General features: G+C 39.9%; 2 protein-coding genes across 6 annotated transcripts in view; both read right to left on the bottom strand.

Annotated features, from left to right (window-relative positions):
• The window catches only part of APOO (apolipoprotein O), a 45,793-nt gene extending 33,046 nt beyond the window's left edge, over positions 1–12,747 (bottom strand). For 2 of the 4 annotated variants that reach the window (XR_007510291.1, XM_049835030.1), the window contains exons 1-5: positions 11,519–12,733; positions 10,719–10,921; positions 6,287–6,397; positions 3,752–3,871; positions 1,008–1,062 (exon numbers count right to left, since the gene is read on the bottom strand). Coding sequence is in view for 2 of the 4 variants with exons in the window: in XM_049835030.1 (XP_049690987.1) it covers positions 1,008–1,062; positions 3,752–3,871; positions 6,287–6,397; positions 10,719–10,921; positions 11,519–11,747 (718 nt within the window). In the remaining 2 variants the exon portion in view is untranslated. Of the gene's footprint in view, positions 1–1,007; positions 1,063–3,751; positions 3,872–6,286; positions 6,398–10,718; positions 10,922–11,518 lie in introns of all 4 variants that reach the window. The other 2 variants (XM_049835031.1, XR_007510292.1) reach the window with 2 other exon arrangements.
• Positions 12,748–12,899: 152 nt separating this feature from the next.
• Positions 12,900–14,161, bottom strand: part of KLHL15 (kelch like family member 15) — a 34,595-nt gene continuing 33,333 nt past the window's right edge. The window contains exon 6 of one of the 2 annotated variants that reach the window (XR_007510290.1): positions 12,900–12,982. The gene's annotated coding sequence lies outside the window, so the exon portion shown is untranslated. Of the gene's footprint in view, positions 12,983–13,198; positions 13,253–14,161 lie in introns of those variants that run through there. The other variant, XR_007510289.1, reaches the window with a different exon arrangement.

The raw sequence follows: 14,161 nt of genomic DNA, 5'->3' as shown, positions 1-14,161 counted from the left end.
AGTGGTTTTGTGATAAGGAATCATCAATACATGCTGGCAATTGTTACAAAACATAAAGAGTTATCAAAACACATTTAACTATCACGCACATTTTAGATTTGCTGGCATAAAATTCAAAGCCTTTGAGATCTTCTCTAGTAACACATGAATGAAACTGAACATCGTATTGTATTTACCAATTTTCATAGAAGCTTTTGCCTTTGCTCCTGGGCCATCTGTTTTGTTTTGCTCTTTTGCATCTCGATTACATCTTTTTCAAATTACTGATAAAAACCTTTGCAAAATGAATTCTTACATTTACACATTAACAAGAATTAGTTTCAGTGAAACACTGTACAAAAAACAAATCACAGAACAAAGGAAAGACACAGCATAAACAAAGCTCAAAGATGGGAGTCCAATGGGGGAATGGAAAATTATGAAAAACCTTCCATCCAGAGGAGTTCAAAAGACTGAGACTGTTAAGTTTAAGGAAAAGAGGCTAATATCTGAAATGAGTTCTAGATAGCATCCATGCTCAGTCCTTATGAGCCTAAGTATGAAAGGATGCTTCCAAAACCAAAAATAAATACAAATTATTTTGGATTAATTCAAAATTCTTAGGAGATCCAAGAAAGCAAACCAAAATGAAAAGGCTAAACATTACAAACAAAAGACCTAACATTTGCAACAAATAATAAACACTGCAGGAAGTTTCAGTTAGTAGGCTGGGTCAAGCAAATACTACCAACTGAGAATAAATTGTGAGGATTTTTTTCCTTCTTTTCCTGCATAACTGTCATTTTTAGTGACATTGGTCAACCTAAATGCAGGTCTTGTATTCTAATTGTTTAGAAATGTGTCATAATGACCTACAAAGGAAATTTAAACAGATATACAGTGCAAATAGTCTTAAATGCATTAGAAATAATATATATAATGATGCTTAATAGAATTCCCTTTTAACAGAAGATATAGTACAGTCCTGCATTTTAAATTGCTAGTTAAAGAAAACTAAACTGATTTACCTCTACCATGCTCAACAGCTTTTTCTAATTTGGGTATAGCTTTGGCATAAAGATCCTAAAAAAAAAAAAAAGAAAACAACAGTAAATAGATACCAAGTAAAACATTAACTACAGACTGTAACTGACCTGACAAAGAAAAGGGGTGGCGGGGGTTGGAGAAAAAAGAAATAAAAAACCAGTGTTGGGTCCCTAAAAATAACTTTTTAATTCCTATTTCCACCCTTCAGTTACAGGGCTATGCTTGCTCAACCTTATGTTTGGCATAACATACAGCTTTTTCTCAAAGCAGTCATTCGACACAAATGAAATATAATACCTCAACACACAGAAGTGAACTTCAGTATTGCATTGAGTTCCTGACCAGGTAGCTGAAACTCAGGATTATCTCAGGTTTCTCAGTGTAGGTAGGTATCACAAAAATATTTGAGTTTACGCAAAGAAAGGAAGTACAACACTGTAATAAACTCCTTCCTAGCACTTCACAGGGGTATACGACTCATTCTGCAAGGTGATAAATTCCACTTTCCAAGAGATTATCTCAGGCTAACAAAACTGCATTTTTGAAGTGACTTGGAAAATGAGATGTCCATAGTAAATCAGAGCACCGCATCGACCCCACAAACTAGTTCTATATTTTTTTTCTCAGACTGAAAATATGCAGGAAGTAAAAGAATTCACACTACCTTTTATCAAAGTAGAAAAAAAATCTCAGTAAAGAGCAATCCTGCTAATTGTTATTATGCTAATAATCCTTCAGAGGGACAGTGTAAGGCTGTCTATCAATTAGGGAACAAATTCATAAATATGTATGCCCAAAGCTAAAGCAGAGAATGGTCTCGCAATACCACTTGAGCTGTATCTGTGCAGAAGTGAAACTATTTGTTTAGGATACTTCATGGGGAATAATATCTTTAGAACTTTCATTTCCTCAATGGCAAGAGTGACTTAAACAAAAAAACCAAAACCCAAAAACAAACAAACAAAAACTTGTCATGAAAAAAATGTGTTAGCATGTGACACACAACATAAATGGATGTTGGTCTTATTAAAAGCCAAGGAAAAAGCACAAAGCACATGCTCTAAAGACCCCAGAGACTAAGTCTGATCTGCTGTCACAGCTCACACATAACTGACTCATTTCTACCTCTGTGTTTTGAACTGACTTTCCACTACAGTTAAGCAAACAATTTTTAAAAAGTAAAATGGATATACGAACTTAACCAATTTTATTCTCATTATCCTGGGTTATGTTTTTAATTTTAAAGACAAATGTTATCTTCTCTAACATAGCAGGGCGCGGGGACGGTGTAAGGCCAAAACCATCTCTGACTACAGTTTAGCAAGTAAGATGACCCCAAACCCATAAAGTTTACATGCCCACTTCATAAAATGAGTCAGTAAACCACTGCCAGGAAATGGCTTGTTGTGTGTGAGCAGAAAAGCACATCTTATTTAAATGATCATCACGCAGACAAAAAAAATAAAGCAAATGCAAAGACAACAGGCCAGTGAGACATAAAGCACTGTTCAAGGCTTACCTGTAGTCAGTCCAACTGGGCCACTAACCTCGTCTCAAATTTACAGTTACCGCAGGCAACCAAACAGAACTCATGCATTTAGGAGGTCAGACCTCTAACTATACTGTGGAAAATCCCCCTTCTCCTTCAAAACTGAAGTCAGTACTCCTGCTGGTGGCACTTTAGAAACCCATCACTAGACTGAGTAACCCTCAGTACTTCTGAAAAAATGCTTCAGTACTGTTAAAGGTTAGTACCACAACACAGAACTAGGCAGAAAGGACACTTTGATCTGAACAGCCTGGCTTTCTATGGAGAACTGGAAAACCAGCCTGCAGCTTAACAAAAGGATTCACAACAGCCAAAGTGCAAAGCAGAAAATCACCTAAAGTTGTGAAGAGGCAACCAGATGACAAGGATGCCCTTACTTCAAAAGTAAGCCTCAACATTTGCTGGGTCAGGAAGGAGCAAGAAAGCTATCGTATAACTCTGCAATCTACTATCAATAATTTAGGGCTTGATCACAAAGATCTTGGTTCTCCTCTACATTCCAAAGACTGTTTTTGTATTTAATGACTGTTTAGTATAAAAATGCTACCTAATAACATATCTAAGAAAGTTTCAGGGTAAGGTTTGGGGGCGAGGTTTGCCACTACTAGTGGCCTGGGATTTTCTCCCTTCCAGAGAGCCGCATTCCTTCCCTCAACATTCCAGTTCACCAAATACGGATTTATTTTCTGCAAAGTTGTGTTTTGTCACAGTTGTGGTGTGGACAACTCGGTATTGCTGCTCCAAAATGCACTTAAGGCCTTCTCCTTGAGCATGGAGAACACAAATTTAATCACTCTCCTGTCTTCCTCAGTGACAAGACAGTACCACATCAAGGTATCCCTAGGTATCTTTAAACTTAAAGTTTATTTCAGATAACAATACTAAGCTTTAGTTAATTTTCTTTCAATTCTTTTGAAGGCATACAAAATGCAAAGAAGCAGGGGTTTAGGTCAGCAAATTAGTAGAAAGAAACAACTGATTTTGTGTGAGGAGGGGGTAAATATTACGACCAGAACTGTGGAAAATTTTAAGTAATGTAGCATTTTGGAGAAATGCTTGTACAGCTGTCAACTTTTACTTTGCTGCTATCTATTAATTCTGACTCTAAAAAAAAAAATATCCTAGCTCAACCCTTATCACTGAACCACAACCAGATGTGATATAAAACCATTATACCTGACACCAGGCTGTATATGGCTCCATAACATGACGTAAACGCGAAACCCCCTCTTCCAATTGGGTTTGTGGATTCTCCACATATTTAGTCTCACGAGCTGGAGAGGAGTAGAGTGACAGCTGTGAATATTAGCAAACAAGAGGTTAAAAACAAAGGTGTAATTGTGTAAGTAGGTCTTCAGGGCATGAACAGTCTAACCAGAGAATACCTAACACGGTGCTTACTGCATAAACAATGCATAATAAAAATTCAGGCACAGCTGTGAGACAACTATTATGAGCAAAGTTTAATTATATACTATGATGAAGATGACTTCTAATTGCTGTGCAATTCATCCATAGCTGCTATACGATCCAAGTCATAGGTTATAAATTAATATTAAACTAGTTCAATAAGAACACAAAACATTAATTGTGAAAAATGTTTCTGGTCTTAATCAGCACTTCTGGTTCCCAGTTAACATACTAAATGTACTAGGACTCTGAAATCACAATCGATCATTTTCTATATTTGCACAAGCCATCATTAAAGAGTCTAAGTAGCTTCTAACAAAGGTAACATCCGATACAAATTTGTCTGTTTGTTACTGAGCAGGAAAATGGTATGGCATCCCAATGTTGCAGTCATTAACCACATTAGCAACTGACAGCATTAATAGCACCATGGGGCTGACCAAATAGGAACTGTAACATCCACCTGAAAAGCAATGAGCATCTTCATATAATAAATACTAAAACACCATATTTAGGGTTTAGCATCACAACGTATTTATTACAATCACCTACACATACTTAAAATTGTATCTCATTAAATTCCATTCTTATTCCAAAAAAAAAAAAAAAAAAAAAGACCAAAGTCTATACTGTTGAAGCTGAACAGCAAAGTTCAGATCAAAACAAAACCTATTAAAATTCCTAGCAATTTATATGCTACACTGATGTTCAGTATAAAGACCTTGTGTTTTATACCACATTTATACTACATTTTGTAGTTAGTATAAACTGATGTTTACATGTGTTGTTGCATCGAAGTGTAGCTAGCCCTCTTTTCAAGGTAAGTTGGAAAACAACTGTATCTCTCTCATAATCAAAAAAGCTGCTAACCATAACAAAATCTATAATGACATAGAATTTGTCAAATGATTCGATAACTCGTGCAGCTGGATTTCCCCTAATACTTTGGAAGACAAGCATTTAAAGTCTTATTTCCCTAGCAAATCTGGTCATCTCTGGCAATCATAGTCACAATCAGTTTAACTTTGATCCTGCTAGACAACCCAACAGCCACATCTGGCACATGGACAGAAGTCTCAGAGATAAGGAAATTCCCATGCACTTTATGAAACTAGACAGCTGACAGAGTAGAGATCCAAACTAACATACACTGTGAATGGTAAGAAAGGCAGCCAAAACTCCACAGCTTGCACATTCTGCTTTGCTGAAGCTGATGGGCAAGCCAATTATTCAGCACATGTGTAACTTCAAACTCCTGCCTCATTACTGACTCATGCCAGTGGTGGTATAGGGCACGCGATGGCCCAAGCTAAGGTTACTTCACTAGGGTGAAGCCAGGAGACTGCTTCAACTATTGATCCTCTCATACTATGCAAGTAAACTGCCCATGCAGAAACATCCAAAAGACTTAAGTATACAAACAAGTAAGTTTCATTCAGTTTCACTGCTGGTGTAACACCACTTTAGCTTGAGCTGAAGTACTTAAAAGTTTTAAACAACTACAAACTCACATGGATATAAAGCTGTATTGAGTTATGAAGTACAATTTATTATTTTTTTTTTAATGTTGGAGACTGTTGAAAGCCTATGCAACAATGCTGGTGAGTCTACAGTTTGACAGGGTGTTTTAAAGCTCTACTTGTGATATAACCAAGACATCTGTAACATCTTAGAGAAACAATAAAGTAACAGGGGTTTATTATCACTACTTATTGGACTTGTTGTTGCTTAGGTTTGAATGCTTTAAAGAAAGGAAAATTGATAAAATTCTGTAGGCTACTACACTGGATTCAACGCACTGCCAGACAAGAACTTTGCCTGTAAAAAAGAGAATATTTTTAGCAAATCAAAAGTTTTTCTTTCCGTTTTACTGGAGAACATAAATGAAGTTTTATTAGAATTTGCCAACAGGACTTGTAATAAAAAATAGGTGGTGTTACCTGGATAAAAAGCAAAGAAAATATTCCTGTGGATCTGAAATATGACCACAAGTAAATCTACAAACATGAAAAGGTAATTTCCAAATGAAGAAAAGGTGGCTTTGATGTAGGAAAAGGATCTTACACACAAGCAAGCCTGACGCTATCAAGCGGAGGGCATCAAATGCAACCCTCAGTTAAAAGAAGCAAAACCATATCGATATCTCTGTTACTGAAAATTGAGAAGAAAGTTTAAAGGCAAGAATACAAAAGGTGAAGAGATGTACCTAAATGCTTTCACACATCAAAACACAATGTCTTTCAGAATTCTGTAGGTATTTCCCTACAGATAGAAGAGCACCCAGGCTCTAACCACACTTACCTCCTCAATTTTCAGCAACTCCTTTTTGGAAGCGTCCTTCTCTGAAGAAGAAGCATAAACCTGGATAGAGAGCAAGCTCAGGCTAACAGGGGTGGCCCCCAGCCGAATTACCTAGAAACATTATAGGAAGACATGTAAATCGTTAAGTACAAACAAAAAGGCAACATGTTTGAACACATCCACGTAGACAATGTTTATGTCCCCGTTTATAAGTGATATATAAAGATGCTTAGAAGTTAGGGGAAAAGAGAGTCAGTGGTACACAAGCTAATGCTCTCAGACACTCATAAATGCTAACACCTAAATTATTCAGATGGTATTTGGAAAAGCCTAAGGCTAACGGAGACAGTAGACAAATGCTAATCGCATCAGTTTTCATCTCACAAAAAGATCTTCTGTTTTCTCTCACTTGAAACATAATTTTCATTAGCTTTCTCAGTATAAATAATAACATTATATTCGTATTTTTAACAACTTTGTGAATGTACGCAACACCTCCATTTTTCCATAGTTAGTACCAAGAAGTTCAGCGTTTTATTTCTAGTTATTGTCTGCGCCTAGATTTGGGGCAGGAAAGAGACCTAGAGTTGAAAGTATCAGAACATAATCACGGCTTTCTAAGAATTTTAGGAATGCCTCCTACTTTTCTGTGAGAAACATGAATTACAGTGCATTGTGAAAGATCTTGACTGTTTTTGAATACTTCAGATTCAATCCAGTCACACAGTACAACCACCACGAGTAAGGTGGATATAATCCTACCAATATCCAGGACCTATGCTAAATTGTGTTTCTTAACAGCAGAGACTTCTTTAACTTAAAAAACAGGAGATAAAAATCTTAGATGCATAGCAAATCAAGAATGCACAGAAAGCGTTTTCCAACAAGTGCACATCCTTACAAACAGCAACGTTTAACTCAAGAAAAGGCAGTTCAGATGGGAAACCTTTCAGCGTCTCACATTTACTGCCCAGATAAACATGTGCAGAGTTACAACAGCCTGTGTTTTGCTGTATCAGGTTACAGCGTGAGTGGATCTAACAGCCTGCGGCCACCAAACTGGAGAGGGCTGGCTCTGCTCGCGCCATCGGTTCCCAGAAGTCCTGCTGCTCACCTTGCCCTAGCTTTGGTGGCCGGATGCTTCCACCGCGAGGCAATTCACCTCGCCAATCTGGCAAAAGATTAATCCTGAAAAAGAAGCGGAGAGCTTTGTGCGGGCTGAGTAAGTTGAACCCATCCATGAAACAGCCTGACAAGCACCAGAGGAACTGTGTGGCCAGGGAAGAGGGGATGAAAAAGGAGAAGGCAGCAAGCCGTCTTCCTTTTCAGAAATAGTAAGGGTACATTACACAGACCTAGCTGCTTGTGAAACTGAAGCCTTGGTAAAAGCAATACATCTTTCACCCTGTTATGATGACAACCGACTTAGCCACAGGACAATTACTCTGAAGCCTTGTTTCTGTCTGTTGCAGAACTGCTAGAAAATAGCTTTAAAATTATCCAGACTACATGCTTATCGTATACAGAGCAGCATGTACAGCTTAAATTTCTTCCACTGCTTTGCAGATGGAATATTTATTAAATGTAAGCAAGACTCCTCAAACTCAAAATTAGACTATATAGTTGTCAAACTTACTGAAAATGTTCATTTACATATAGAGGAACAGCACACAAGAACTAGGTCATAGGATTGCTTTTCAGAAAAGGTAAGGGATCTGATGGGTCACAAGGTATGGAAAAACTTGCTTAAAATGGAAGTTTTTCCTTATTTGAATTTATGGACTCGTTATCACAGCACTATAATGAAACACCACAATGACTGGACCGGCTGTTTCACAGCCAAGGAAAGACATAAATAATCTTTAATAGCGTTTGCTTAAACAAAGACTTTTCACATACTTTCATTAGCCAAGATAAAAACATGAACGCCACTAACCATTAACAGCTGTAGAATCTATTTCCTCAATCTTTCCTGTTTTCACTGAAAAACTGTTCTGTCACTGAAAAGGCAAAAATCTAAATGCATTTTCATTCTGAAAAATATTTCCAAACAGAGTAAACGGTGCTAAATGTGACCAGCAGAAATAGTAAATCCAAATACTTTAAATATTTGAGATTTTTATATAAAGACGCAAACAGCAGAGCACAAGAATGGAAGCACCTTGGTTTCACAGGTATCAGTGATCACAGAACTACTCAGACTGAAAACGTCAACTGTTCATATTATCAAAATACTGAAGTTCAGACATTTTCCAAAGGTTTCACATTTACATTTTAAACAAAATGAAATTAACCACTAAAAGTGCACGATGAATCTCTCCTTAAACGCGCTGTTAAAGCTATGCCACAATGGTCCTCTACATTAGCTAAGTTTACGGGACAGATACAACCGGTACTAAAGCAACGTGTGTACACGCACACTAAAAGGTTTATTTGGTAGTGTGAAAGACTAACCATCCTACTTTTTGTTTCCAAAATCCACTTTAGGATCTCAGTTCTTAATTCTATATTAACCACCCATTACTAAACCATCTGGTTTAGTGAAACAGTTTGATTGAGCCGTGCCTTCAGTCTGCCCGTCTTACAGCTATTGAGTTGATACCAAAAGAGTAGAGCTGACATTCTTTTCTCTAGGCAATGCTCTGCATTTAAGTAAAAAAAAGATACCAAGTTTATTCCTTTCTCTAGATGAGGACTTCAACTTGATCTGTAGACACCAGATCACTCATAAGCAAATTCTATCTGGAAGTTGGGAGGGGAAAAGACCATCATACTTCATCTTCTATTGTCTTGCTTTATTTTCTCAAAATTCTTAACTAAAAAATGCCCCTGGGATGAATAAATCCCATATTAGTTCTCAATACAACCCAGGGAACAAAGAGCTGATGATTAACTAGAACTTTGTCTTTTTTTCCTCTTGTCTGTGGTTTCTCAGTTCACTTGTTACCGTTATTGTCACCCTGTCACAACTGGGGAAAGGAAGAACAAAAGGAAAAAAAGTCTTTACTCATACTTTTGTGAAGGCTGATATTTGTCCTAATGTACGAAGCTGCTTCATTTTTCTCTCCTTTTTCCATTCTTCCTCCTATCTCTCAACCCCAACTAAAAAAAAAACCCCAAAACCCAAATTCTTGAGCACTCCTGTTCCCTGAAGCACAAATATCAAGGACAAGAAGCCACCTCCCCCTTTTGCTCTTAGGGGCAAAAAGTCAGGCTGGCCTGAAGCACTGATACCCACCTAACCTCAACAGTTGTATAGAAGTAGTAATATTATGCACAGTACCTAAACCCACAGGCTAATACATAACCCCTTTAATGACAATTCAGTATCACTTCTGGAAGTCTCAACAATTCTGAGGTAAAATCCTTACATAAGAATTCCAGCAATTGTCCCAACATGAAATTACAAAAAAAAAAAAAAAAGTTACAACGAGTACAGCAAGCATAGGCTGCTCAGAATATCAATACATTGATATATTATCAATATTTGACAAACAAAAAAGGTACAAAAGGGAATGCATGCCAAGAATCAAGCGTCACCAGTTTTTTTAAAAAAAAAACCCTCCTGCTTCCCCAGTAGTCATGACAACAATGTGACTGAAACACAGAACTTTGTTTTAGCCTGAAGGGACCCGGAGCTCTTCTTATCAGAGGCAAAGACCTTTGCGAGAATTACCTGACTTAAGCCCAGGTCACACACGTTCACTCCTTTTCACCAATTTCGCTGAAAACCTACATGCAATAAAGGGAGACGATCGAGAGGACAGTCACGACGGTGGGAATCCAAACCCCGACACACCGCTAACTCGCAGCTCTACGCTGCTGTACCCAAGAAATCATTCTAAATTACCAACGCGGTGTTTGTGCGGGTTTTTTAGTGCAGCACGGAGCCGGCACGCGATTTTGAAGTGATTTTTTAAAATGGGAAAAAAAAAAAAAAAAAAAAAAAGACATTATGCTGCTGCAACAAGAGTAAAACGAACAGCTTGTGAGGGTCAAAGACAAAACGCCCGGGGTACGTACGACGGCCACGGATTTGAGAATGGTTTTAGCTGAAGCGTAGACGGGAAAAAAAAAATAAAATCGAAAATGAGTCGCCGGTAACAACTTCGCTACTGTCAACCGAGTGACAATACCCTGCTTTCAATGGGGAAGCGGGGGAAACCGGGGCCGCGCTCCCGGGCCGGCCCCGTCGCCTCAGCGCGGGGCCGCGCTCCCGGGCCGCCCCCTGCCGGCCTCCGCGGGAGAACCGGCGCGTCCCGCCTTTCAGGGCCCCGGAGCTCGAAGGGAAAGGCCTTCGCCGCCTCGCCGGCTCCCCCGGGACGCGGACCGGAGGAGCGGGTAACCCTGTCAACCAAGGGGCGACCGACAACGGCGACGGACCGCGGGCTTGGGGGGGGGGGGGGGGGGGGGGGGCAACGCTTTACCTCACCTTCAACATGGCGCTGCCGAACGGGCGGGAAGCACCGACCGCGTCGCTGCGCTCTGACGTCACGCCCCCCTCCCCGAAGCCCACCGAGGAGGCGGGGCTGTTGGAAACAGACCACACCCCCTCCTCCGGGCCCCGCCCACCGGCGCGGCGGTCACCCCGCAAGAAACGGCTTTTCCTGCCTCTTCCAGCTTTTTCACGTCGTGCTTTAAGGGAAAAGAATGGCGGTTGGCAGGTCCGTCTTCAAGTTCTTTTCAAAAGACGTAGTCAAGAGAAAATACACAACCGCAAGGGCTCGGCAAACTCGACTTTCAGTTGTTGAGCGGCGTCACCCAACAGCGTGAGCCTGGCTTTCTAAATGCACAACTTCACCAGGCTGGTCTCCAAAGCACATAATCCATTTCTCACGTTCCCGTCGCTTTTAACACATTATTTGTTAAACGGCGACATGAACCGGCTTTTATGGGGGTGCGTGATGATGGACCTTTCCCAGTGTCTTTATGAAGGGAGCGCATAGCTCACATTCGTAAGTATACTCTTTCATTATTTCTTCTTCATTCACTTCCTAACTTGGAAAAAAAAAAAAAGGGGGGGGGGGTTGAACAGTTTTTTGTATTTAACCATACGGTTTTATTTGGAGTGAAACTAAACCTTGTGCTTTTGCTTTTCGTACTTAAGGTGGGTCGTTTGTCAGAGGTGCTATTTTGGCAGCCATGAGGTCTGAAGCCGTACATTCAGAAAGTAAATCGACTGTTAAAGACAGATGCCATCGCAGAGCTCTTTGTGCTTTCCCACTGACCTACCTTTCATCGCAGCAAAGGCGTTACTGCATTCACATCTGGGGTAAACCAATACTTGAATTTCAGCGCATGCTGTCTCGTCAGCTTTGTCACGTTCCGACAGCATCCAAAGTACACTCGGTGCTTTCCAAATAAAGACCCTACATTCTAAGACAGGTAGAAAAGAGAAACACATCATGCAAATAAAGCGGTATAATCTAACTGCACATAGTTTCACTTTTGATATCGCCATGGTTAAACACCCAAACGTTCCTTCCCCAATTCAAATCCCTGACTTCTCACTGCAGCCATCAGTAGCTCTAGTTCCATGTTTTCCCAATTACTCCCTTCCAGTGCTGCCAGATTAATTCTTCTGTTAACAAGTTGTTGATACTACCAACAGAGATGTCAGCTAATGCATGGGGTAACAATCCTCTTCTAAAGCACAGGTATGTGCTACGAGTAGCAGTGAGGACACAAACACCTTTTTGATGCTCTCGAGCACCCATCAAAACAAAGTCCAACTCCTTTCAAAATTCAAATGCATCCCGGATTTCAGTCGAGCAGGATACGTTTTGGACATTAACTGAGGCTAAAAGGTGAAAGGTCTTGCATCTGATGCCAGTCTCTTTTGGTATTTAGTGCATCAAATCTTTTTACCTTAAAAATTATTTTCACGGTAATCCTTACTTCCTTAGCAAGATGACGTGAATATCTTTACCTCATCTGCCTATAAATGTATTGACATCAGCATCTTCATAAATGTACATATTAACTGTAGTACCTTATTTACCTGAATGACAGTTTCTGGGTCTACTAAATAATTTCCAATTAAAGGCACACGTTCCTTCTTTTACTGGCTGCCTCTAACAATTAACAGTGACATGCTGAGCTTACTTTCTTACTTACAACTGACTTTTAGGATGATCATTTTTGAAGGGTTTTAATTTCTATTTTACTTTCTAACAGGGCACATTATGAATGAGAAGTAGAGTGTATTATATACTTACTATATACATATACTATTACATGATTATTACAGTCTAATACTGAAAGTATTCTAGTATCTTCATTTTTGCTGTTAGGAAATGCATTTTAATGTTTCTAACAGTATCCACACACACTTGCAAGAGCGAGAGGAGTTACCGTGAGGTCTGTGGGACTTACCACTCATGCACACACACGGAGAGCAGCTGGAGAACGCAGCACGTACCACGACCTGCTGTGCAACATCCTGCATGATACACGTTATTGAGAAATCCGCCAAGGTTTGTGTATTTGACTAGTGAGGCCTATACTTAGGTTGTTAGTTAACTCTGGCCTTGAGCTCTGGTTTGCTTCCCCATGAAGCCCCTAGGCTGGGCTTGAAGCCTTACAGGATCCCAGGGAGCAGAAGAGCAGCAGACTGATCTGCAGAGGTTTGCTGCGCAGCTTGAACAAGGAGAGAGCGGCACATGAAGAATCATCCACGTTTCTTCTTTACTGATGCTGCCACCATCATTTGAGGTAATAGGAGAAAAGCGTAAGGCAAAACCTTTGTTATTCTATTTCTAGAAGGCAGAATTTGGTTTCATGGCTTTATTTGTTCAGCTTAGAGTAACACCCTTTTTGAGAAGAAAAGCCTGTATTTGGCTTTTAAATATTTTTCTTTTCTAGATCTTCATTTCCATACAATTCATCAGCTCTTCATTTTAATCCTACTGGCCCAGTACAGTGTCCATGCAGCCAACACATTGCTCTTCTCAAGCTCAACAGAGGCTAGCAAAAATTAAGAGGGCATATTTGATTGCGAGAGAATCACAGATATGAGGCAAAACTAGAAGCAAGATGCCCTTTTCAGGACATAATCCTACGTTTCCATGGCGAGTACTCCTTAGCCAGGAATTCCAACTCCAGTTCCTTGCTCTTTGGTACCACGGCATTTGTTCAGGCTGGTTTTGCAACTTTCCATTCCTTTGCCTCACGTTCATCAAAAACCATCATGTTTTTTGTCATGGTACTCTCAACAACTGCTTCCATTCTGGGAGCGTTTTCCACCAGGGAGCAACACCTGACCTTACACATGCTTAATCCTGAAGTGCAACTAGGAAACTCCAGGACATGTTTCAGGGGTCTTCCATAATCACTAATGAAAACTCTTACTTAGATCATTTCCCCCAGTGATTCCTCATATGTTTAACATATGTTATCACCTACTACTTCTCGCAATGTGAAGTCATTTATGGTTTTGCCCCCACACCCCATGGAGGAGGGCTATGGCTGGCAGGGTTGCACCTTTGGCATAGGAACTGAAGGGGCACAGGGTGCTGGTGCACAGACTGACGTTGTCTTTACTTTTAACTGTTTCTTTCTGGCACAGCATTTGGAACTACCTCTTCGGTCTCATCAATTAGTACAATATGGTGCTGGCACAGGTGAAAACCAATGATTTAGCTTGCCTTGGCAGTTTTATGGATGAGAAAAACGTCACGCTTCTCAAGTGTGATCGAATAGGTTCTTACTCTTGTACGTGTGTAACAATGCGTTGTATTACACAGGTACAGAAATGGGATGTTACAAAGAGGAGCGACTTCGCTGAACATCATGGGATGGCGATTTCACAAATTGAAAAGCCCAAGGGATCAATCTATTGCTACAGAAGAATGGGAATATGAAGCAGGCAAACTG

Source organism: Accipiter gentilis, chromosome 32 (assembly GCF_929443795.1).
Source record: "Accipiter gentilis chromosome 32, bAccGen1.1, whole genome shotgun sequence".
Lineage (NCBI taxonomy): Eukaryota > Metazoa > Chordata > Aves > Accipitriformes > Accipitridae > Astur > Astur gentilis.
This window is presented reverse-complemented; position numbering and strand designations above follow the sequence as displayed.